Below are 9,514 nucleotides of genomic sequence, written 5' to 3' on the forward strand. Positions count from 1 at the left end.
AAATAAAGAATAAGTTAAAGAAGTATGTTTTAATAATGTCGTAATAAAATTATATGTTTTACTTAATTTGTAAATGTTTTTAAATATCAAATTATTATAAGTATATTTATGTCATTTCTACCTATTTAACAAACTAATAAGATGACCATATTTTTTTATTTCAAATCTAGGATAGATAATTGAATTAGTGGGAGAATTAGTTCCAATAAATAACTAATTGTTTTTAATTATTATTTAATATATAATAATTTAAAGTAATAAACTTTTCATATTAATCAGAATTACTTATTATATTTATTACTTAAATATATGTAACATTGTATACAATTCTGTACAATTTTCTTCATTATTAACATTAATAGAGAATATTACGTTCAGAGCGCCCTTTTTACGTCATGTATCTTGATATGCTCAATTGTTTCGGCATATAATTGTAACTGTAATATATAGGAAATAAAAATTCTTTCAAAAATTGGGATAAAAACGAGACAACAAAACATGAATCCGGCACAAATGTTACTTCTAGAAAAATCCGGGAAAAGTAGATTTCCGGCGCTTTCCCGGAAAATCCGGAACGAATGGTCATTTTACATCCATAAAGCAGAGATAATGAATGTTTTCGTGATTATGAACAATTTAGATATTATATAAATAATTCTTATTATACAATCCAATTAAATAAAATATTGTTTATATTTCAATTTTCTAAAAAGGATCGAAGTGCAATTAAATATTATATCATCAGTTATTGTATAAAATATTATCGATTATTATATTATTTTCACTATATATATATATATATATATATATATATATATATATATTCACACATTAAATATTACACCTGGTAAATTATTTCAAAGCAAAATATCTGTAATTTAATGAATAAACTTGAATTACGCAGCCACAGTTCGCAATTGCTAGATCGCCTGTTCGATATGACGAATCTGTTAAAGTGCAAACAGAATGCGGACGTTGAGACAGTTAATATCTCTTAAGAAATAAATAAGTGTTGGCATCTCAAACGCGATCTATCCCAAGGCTACGTATAAACTAAACACGATAAAGCTTGAAATAAACTTCAGGTATACTCATAAACCCATATAAGCTCACACGCTTTATTTGTACACGTACAAAACATTGTACATGAACATTGAATTATATATGCAATATATATATATATATATATATATTATATATATATATATATATAGGGTATCCCAGAACTCAATGTCATGTCGAAAAGGAGTGAAGTGAAGGGGTGTCGAAAGGTAACTAGCATGATTAAATGTATCCCGTGCAGTTTGAAAATTATGAGCTTCTAATTCCAGCCTAGATATAAACAATCCTCTGGTCAAAAACTGTGATCAATGATATTGGTTCTTTTTCATTATTTTTGTAACTATGAATTTAAAATTCTCAAAATAAATCGACTTTCAAATGTCTCCCCTTTCAAAAAAATGTACTAAAGTATGTTGGCAAGTACCAACAAAAGTTCGCGCATTTAATCCGGATTATAAAATTCGAATAAAAAATAAAAACTTAAAAATAATACGATTTTTGCAAGTGCGGATTTCCATTTTCTACCTTCCAGGGTGTCTTATTGTTAGAAGCAATATTTCTCCCAGACTTTCCAGAATGTTTGATCAAACATTCGAAACTTTTCGAAAAGTAAACGTTGAAACTGAATCATTGCTTTTTCATTGATTACAACAGCCCATCAAATGATCAAAATGATATTTACGACAATAATGATTATATAAAACTATATACGTTGCGAAAGTAAAGGAACCTATATTGTGATTTAAAATATCGCTTTAATACTGTTTAAATACCATTTTCAAATTTACGAAAAATAGCAAAAAAAACGAAAATGAATATTCTGATTGCCAGGCTCAAGTTCTTTAAATAAGTGGCAAGAATCGACTTGAAATAGACCCACTAAAAGCGATAATTCTAACTAAACCTAATTATGAAAAAAAATTGTTAACTACAACTTACAAGCGTAACTACAAGTAACCTCAAGTTATTGGTATCTTCAACATTGGCACGATTATTTATTATTTGCGTGGAATCTCTTGATAAAGTCATTTTAAATCCACTGAAATTGCCTTTGCCAACGATCTATTTTCGATATAAATCGAATCACAGCCCAAATCTAATTATTATAACACAAGACAAACTTGTTAACGGTTTCACATTAGTTTTCTAGTTGTATTATTGTCAGATGTCTGTTTTACAGTTCTGAAATCATTATTTAAATATTGATCTTTAACAGCCAAAAATAGTCTCAAAGAATATTCCTAAGAATAAGCCTTTCAACAACCAGCAAATATAAAACAATATATTGCAACCTGAAAAGCGAATTCCTACATTCTACAACTTGCACATTTTTATAAAAACCGACAAATTCGTTTTTACTTTTCGGGTCTATAAATATTGTACATTACTTTTTGTTATAGATCACGCTCGGTGTAGTGGGTCCACGGTCCCCCATTTTCATTTCGTGGACCCACAAATTTCTCCTTCAATGCTATAAGTTCCTTGAAAGTTGTCATGTACCCCTGAGGGACCATATGGACAATTTTGAAAATAGCTGCTTTAGATATACTGGGTGTTACGCTATTCAACAATCTGCCCTCAAGTATTAAAGAATTAGGAAATAAGAATCTTCATAAATTAATTATTAAAATTTTTAAAAAACATGTTTTTTACACATAGATGAATATAAAAGTTATGACTTCATGCCAAGATCCTCTAACTAAAATTTTGTGTATCCTTTTTTAAACTGAACTTTAAACTGGAATTGTTGGAACTTCCCGTACCGTAATTAAAAATCTTGGTACAAAACCCAAAAAAAATTACACAAAATGTAAACACATTATTAAAATCACTACAAAATATGTGATAATTTCATGTACATATGTCCAATAAACATTTTTGGCCGCCAAATTAACTTATTTTTATTGAGAGACCATAACCGCTCGAACTGCCTTCCCAAAAAGTTAATCAATTCTTAATCTTGTCAATACAAGTAAAAACTTTTATTTTACTTGATTGATTATTAAAATCGAACGCTCCGTTCTCTTAAAAACTGAGTTACCGTTTTTGGCACTTTTTGCCCCGTATCTTCGGAACGGCTAGACCTGCCTTTGCCAAAAACTAATCAGCACGTCTCCTTTATCAATACGAATCGAATGTTTTTTTAATTATTCAAATCGGCTGATCGGTGTTCCCGAAATCGTCGACGAAAAATTGTATCCGCACACACACATTTTTTCTAAGGTACGCCAAAATATTCAGAAACCTTTGAAACGTAAAGATATATACAAATTTTCATTTTCGATTTTTTTTTTGCGATTACTATAACTACGGGAAGTTAATAAGGCTATTGAATAAATATTTGCTATTCAAATTACAATGTAAAATGTATAGAATTATGTATTATTTAAAAAAGTTATTACAATAAATGTATAATATGAAGCATTCCAATAAGGGACTCATAAAAAGCGGATGCAATTTTCCTCGTATCATGAAAACGTCGTTCACCCGAAAAGGTTTCAAGAAATTGTATTTGAATATTCATATGTATACAGTACACTAGCATACATCAATTTTTGTTTAATCTTTGTCAGGTTTTGAAATGCAAAGAAATCAAAAAATATTTGCTATTTATACAACTTACCCCAAAGCGATTTGCATCATTCCCAGTTTGGCACGAAACACTCACCAATTTGTGTAATTGTTTTCAAAGTAACATTACTTGAGATTCACTATATTAATTCACTTATACTTGAATAAATAAATAAATAAAAGTTGTTTGTGAACAAACGTTTTCTTATTTAAAGTATTTACATTTTCGCAAAATTAATAATGAACATGTCCACCTGTCAAAATTGGAGTCAAATCTCACAATGGCCTGAAGTAGTCGTTAAACACTTTTTTAAAATACCACCCGCACGTCGTAAAATTTTTCTTAATACCTCAAACTAAATTATAAGTTCAGATCGTAAATAGATAAACAAGTAAAAATGGTTCAGATTATGTGAATATCTAAATAAGATTACAATTTTTAATGCATACAATGCAAAAGATAAGTGATTGAAAATAAAATAATAAATAACAATAATTTTTCAGGTACTGTTAATAGTAATAAAGTATATGAAATACGATTCGGATGATATGGGCATATCTTACTAACCAATGTTTTATTTTACCACATGGACTCTAGATGACAATTATATATGTAAAGAGCATTAAACATATGAAGAAGTAAGTGAAAGTCTTGTAATTTAATTTTAGTTTACATTTTATTTATAGTTTTTTGATTTTTGATTTCATAAAAATACATCTTAACTAATATATTAACTTATTAATTTGTCGCCTTCTTAACAAACTCTTCCGCCATTTGCCGGACCTTGTTCACAGCATCTTCATCACCAAATTTATTCTCAAAATCCAAAAATTTCTTGAATATAACCTTCATTTTCTTAGCTGGTAATGATAGCGAACTAGCTCTTCTTAGTACATCCCTGGCAATATCAATTTGTGAGTTTTTAATAAGCATGTCGATATATTGAGACCAAATATCAATCCTTCGAGGGTAGGATGTCAAAACTTGCTCTAGAAGCGCCTGTGCACGATCAGAGTTTTCAAACTGATTCTCCATAAAAGCGAAGCGAGTTAATAAATCCACATGTCTATTATTTTCTAATACATTCAAACCCTTTTGCATGATTTGTCGTGCTTTGTCTACTAATTTAGCTTTGAAACAAGCTCGTCCTACATCTAACCAACACTCTAATTTATGACTATATTTTTTTAAGACTTTATTGATTAAATCACTCAACTCCTGCACTTTATAGCTTTCCGACAACATTTGAATTGCTTGCATGTGAATGCTATAAGCGTCATTTGTTTGAAGTGCTTCCTGTAATGTTTCATTGAATGTTTCCTTTGTTCCAAAATGATTTTCAAGATTTAATAATGCTATCCAAACATTTAACTTCTCCTGCTCCTCTCTAAAAGATATGTTTGAAAAAGCCTTTCGTGCAACTGCTCTAGCTTTTTCGATCTCTGTTCCTTGTAAATGATATGCCATATAATTTATCCATGTCTTGGAATCATTAGGATTAGCGAGTAGTAGCCTATCGAAATGGTCTGCTGATTGTGGATTTTCATATGATTCCGCAAACTTTAATTCATTTTCACGAATTTTTTTCTCATCATTTCGTATAGTTTCTTCTTTCTCTTTACTTTTAACTTTCTTCTTAATAGTTTCACTTTCATCTTCCGACTCTTCACTTGAAGAAACTTCAGTTGTATTTTGTCGTAGACATTCCGCACTCATATTGAAAAAATCATTTGCTTTCAATAAACCTTGTTGCGAGTGATTCTTTTTAATACTAATTTCTGTATCATTCTTATTTACTTGATCTTCACAATCTGAAACATCCATTTGTTCTTTTTTTAAATCTACATTATCCTGTTCACTTGAGGCTGTAGAAACTTTTCGTTTTTTCTTTACAACATAATTTTCTGCAACGACACTATCAATTTGCTGAGCATCACGCTTTTCAGATTTATTATTTTCAGTCAATTTATGTTTTGAAATTTTTGTGAGTTCTACATTTTCTTTCTCCACAATGTCATTACTTTGCTGCACTAAATTGTTTTGCTTTTTAGTGTTCTTTAATTCGGCATTCATTGACAAAGTCATTCTGGAACTACTTTTATCTATTTTGACGATTGTACAATCTATAACTTGTCCTACAAAAAATAATTTGTTTGAATCACCTGCATTTTGAAAACCAAATTGTTGTTTGGGCAAGAAACCTTTCAATCCATTGAAAAACACTACTACTAAACCAGAAGGAATTATTTGAACAACTACACCTTTGTATATTTTATTGAATTGAGCATCGTTCATGCTGAACAAAAGTGAAGCAGTATTTTCCATTAAACTAGGCTTCATTGTTAAATATAATTGTTCTGTTTCGGTATTTACATCCAATACTTTGCACTTAACAGTTTGATCCACAGTAAATCTGGTTGTCATGGAAGATTTTTGTATGGGAAAGTCGGATACATGCAAAGAAGTTATTACTCCTACAACATTACCAACTTTAACCATGAGCCGTTTGTTGTTAACATTTTGTACCGTAGCACTAACGATTTGACCCGCAGTTAGATCATTAATGGTAAAAATTTTTTCATTTAACACGTTTTTCTCATTTGAACATATATAGCTATTATCCATGAAATCGAAAGACAAAATACGAATGCAATGAGTTGTACCTCTTGTGAATTTCAGCAACATCTCACTTAGATCATTGTCTTTGCTGGTTTTCACTCTCTTAAAAGGGATAAAACCCCTGGCATGACGAGGTAGACTTAAATAAATTCCTTTAGCTGATCTTGAAATTACTTTGCCCTGCATTGTATCTCCAATTTTGATATTTTCAGACGTTGAAATAGGTTCTAGATCTCTGATAGCAAGATATGTTATTTTTACGGTAGGGACTATATACAAAACAATTGCATCAATAATTTGACCAACATTGTATTTTGAAGTATCGCAATTCAACTTCTTGAGATATGATATTCCAACATAACCTATATATTTATCCATAAACTTTAGTTGCAAACCATTCTTCAAAATCTTTTCGATAGTAGCTTCAACTCTCATTCCAGGTAATATACTATTCAATGATGTTACATCAGATATGACAGATTTAGCACTATTTACTTCCAAAGCTGATAAAACCATAGTTGTTACTAAAGGCGTTGAAGTAATTTTAGAAACGCTGCACCATATTAATTCACCAATACCTAGCCTTCCATATTTTTGTGGTACATGTGAATTAGGTAAAAATGCTCGACAACGTGTAATTCCAAAATCAACAACATATCCATGGTCTTCAATACTTTGAACAGCTACCATATGTATAGAACCTGTAGTAATCTCAGTCGATTTTATTTCTTTATGTGTATCACAAGGATCTAGAGATAAATTTACACTGAATTTTGTTGCGGCATCAGGTGCAAGAACTTTTACACATACAAGTTGACCTGGACTGAACATTTGTTTCAATGTTTTATGATCATCACTTGTAAATTGGGGATCATCGACAAACTTTTGCAGGTTATTGGAATAAGGTTTCGATATGTTTGTGACCATAACATAACCATAGATCCGGCCGGGCAGAGAAACTTGAATTGCCATTTCATTCACTTTATGAACACATCCTAGAATAATCATACCATCTTTAATGCTCTTATAGCACAATCCTTCGAAAGATGTTGGTGTAATACTGTTTTCATGTTTTTCATTTTTCTTATCAAGAGCTTTTTGTCTTTGTTTCTTTGTGGCAGTTTTTTTTTTAGTTTTTACAACAGCAGTATTACCAAATAGTGTAGTAGTAGCTTTTTGTTTCTCATTTTTCTTCACAATTTGCCCTCCTCGCGGAAAATCATTAAGGGAAGCATCCATAATAATATAATAATTTTAATCACTTGCAGAAAAGTATCGTTACAATTTCCTTCAAAGAAACAAGGTGTTAGTTATCTCCAAATTTTATATACAATATATTTGATAATACATTTAACTCCAACAATATTCAGAAGAACGGAATATTTGTAATATATTTGAGGTTAATACTACTGCACGTGTTCTGACACTGCTTTCGCTTTCCTTGTAGTAGTAAGTTTGACGTTTGCTTGGTACCATAGAACAGTTATTCTGTTCTTCGGCGAGAGTTTGGTGTTCGAACAAATAAGCTTTGAGCATAGACAAATGACAAAGAAGAGTGGGTAATGATGTATCTTGTTCAAGTTTGAATTTGTTGTTGGCATTGAAAAAGTACAATAATCGGGTAATTTAATATAAATATGAATTACTTATATTATTGTCATATAATCCATACATTTTATTTTAAAATTTTATATCAACATATGGAACAATCGTTATTGAAAATTAAAAGTAAAAAAGTTTTTTTTAACTTCCCAAAGGAGAAGATTATGTTTTCATCAAAAAATCCGATTCGCTAATTTCTCGAGTTTTTGGTAAAAATCGGCCGGGCCGTTTTCTCGTAACAAAGTGTTAATTTTTTTTTCTACGATTTTTATGATTTTTTTTTGACGGTAGATACCATAGTCTTATAGATCATACTAAAATATTACGGCCCTATGACAAACGTCAAAAAGTTTGCAAAAATTAGTATCGTTTTTTCGGCATTTGTCAAAATTAGATTTTTCATCGACGTTTGCTCAAAAACGCCTGAACTGATTTCAGAAATTTAAAAGCCATTTGATGTATCTCAATGAGAACTATCGTTTGTCAGTTTTGGGCGACGATCTGCCAAGCCGTTTCTTTGTACATTGCAAAAAAGTGTTAAACTTTTTATCCACATTTTATCCGAATCGATTTAAAAAAATCAAAAACTGTTTGAATGAAATTAGTTGGGAATGATACTGATTAGTTTTAGGTGAAAATCCATCGAGCCGTTTTCTTGCTAAACAAACTGCTAAAAAAAAATTAGCCGATTTTTATGGAACTTTTTTGGCGATATATATCATGGTCTTATAGAACTTACTGAAATATTACGGTCTTACGAAAAGTAGTTTAATTTCAAAAATTCATCAAAGTTTAAGATAATGACTAAGTTTTTTGACGTTTGTTGAAATTAAAATTATGACGATTTACTTGGTATAACGATAGAGTACTTGGTCTTAATGAACATATTAAATCATTAAAGTTCTATGGAAACTGCTACAATTAAAAAAAAGTTGATTTTTGAAAATTTGTTTTTAGAAAATACTTCAATTACGTGTAACAAATCCACTCGGTATACTTTAAACTCGGTAAACTAGTTTATTCTTATTTTATAGTAATTTTTATGTCTTATAACGGTCAACAAGTAAAGTTCTGACTATTGTCAAAGATTCTGAAAAATGACATGTTAAGTAACATGAATTTCTTTTTAATCTTGCTCTGGCTTATGTGAAAATTTACGACAATAATTTTATTACCTAATAAACTTCGAAATCGAATTAAAAAACCAAATATCTGTATCACGCAGTTCGCCTGTTTGTCTTTGCTTATTGCGCTTTTTATTGTTTTTTTTTATGAAAAATTGTTCTTCAATTATAATTTGTAAGGTTAATAGAGTTATATTCCCAGATTAGATTTCTATTCAAAATTCTATATTTGCTCATATTCATATAAATATTCTCAATTCCTTTAAATATTCCGAAAAAATGAATAGTTGTTAAATTTTTATTATATACAAAAAGTATTTGACTGTTTATTTTCAAAAAAAAACTGTTTAACTTATCAATGTCAAAACTTGTCAATGCAAAAATTAGAATTAATATCGGTTGTAATTTCGAAGGCAACTAAGAAATTGCTATTAATTAAGGTTAGTTATGAAGTTACTCACACATGCACAGATATATATATATATATTATATATATATATATATATATACAGGGCCGGTCCTGCCTTGAATGCAA

At 29.6% G+C, this 9,514-nt stretch overlaps 1 protein-coding gene across 1 annotated transcript; it reads right to left on the reverse strand.

The window, feature by feature from the left end:
- Positions 1 to 4,372: 4,372 nt before the first annotated feature.
- LOC113385872 (protein RRP5 homolog) lies at positions 4,373 to 7,699 on the reverse strand. The gene is made up of 2 exons (XM_026623696.1): positions 7,602 to 7,699; positions 4,373 to 7,541 (listed from the first exon to the last, which is right to left on the reverse strand). The coding sequence occupies exon 2, from the start codon at positions 7,490 to 7,492 to the stop codon at positions 4,373 to 4,375; it is 3,120 nt and encodes a 1,039-aa protein (XP_026479481.1). The 5' UTR covers positions 7,493 to 7,541; positions 7,602 to 7,699.
- Between the last annotated feature and the right edge of the window lie 1,815 nt (positions 7,700 to 9,514).

The sequence above is a fragment of the Ctenocephalides felis genome, unplaced genomic scaffold (genome assembly GCF_003426905.1).
Source record: "Ctenocephalides felis isolate EL2017-DRISC unplaced genomic scaffold, ASM342690v1 CF-g0.4_SCAFFOLD_03571, whole genome shotgun sequence".
Classification (NCBI taxonomy): Eukaryota; Metazoa; Arthropoda; class Insecta; order Siphonaptera; family Pulicidae; genus Ctenocephalides; species Ctenocephalides felis.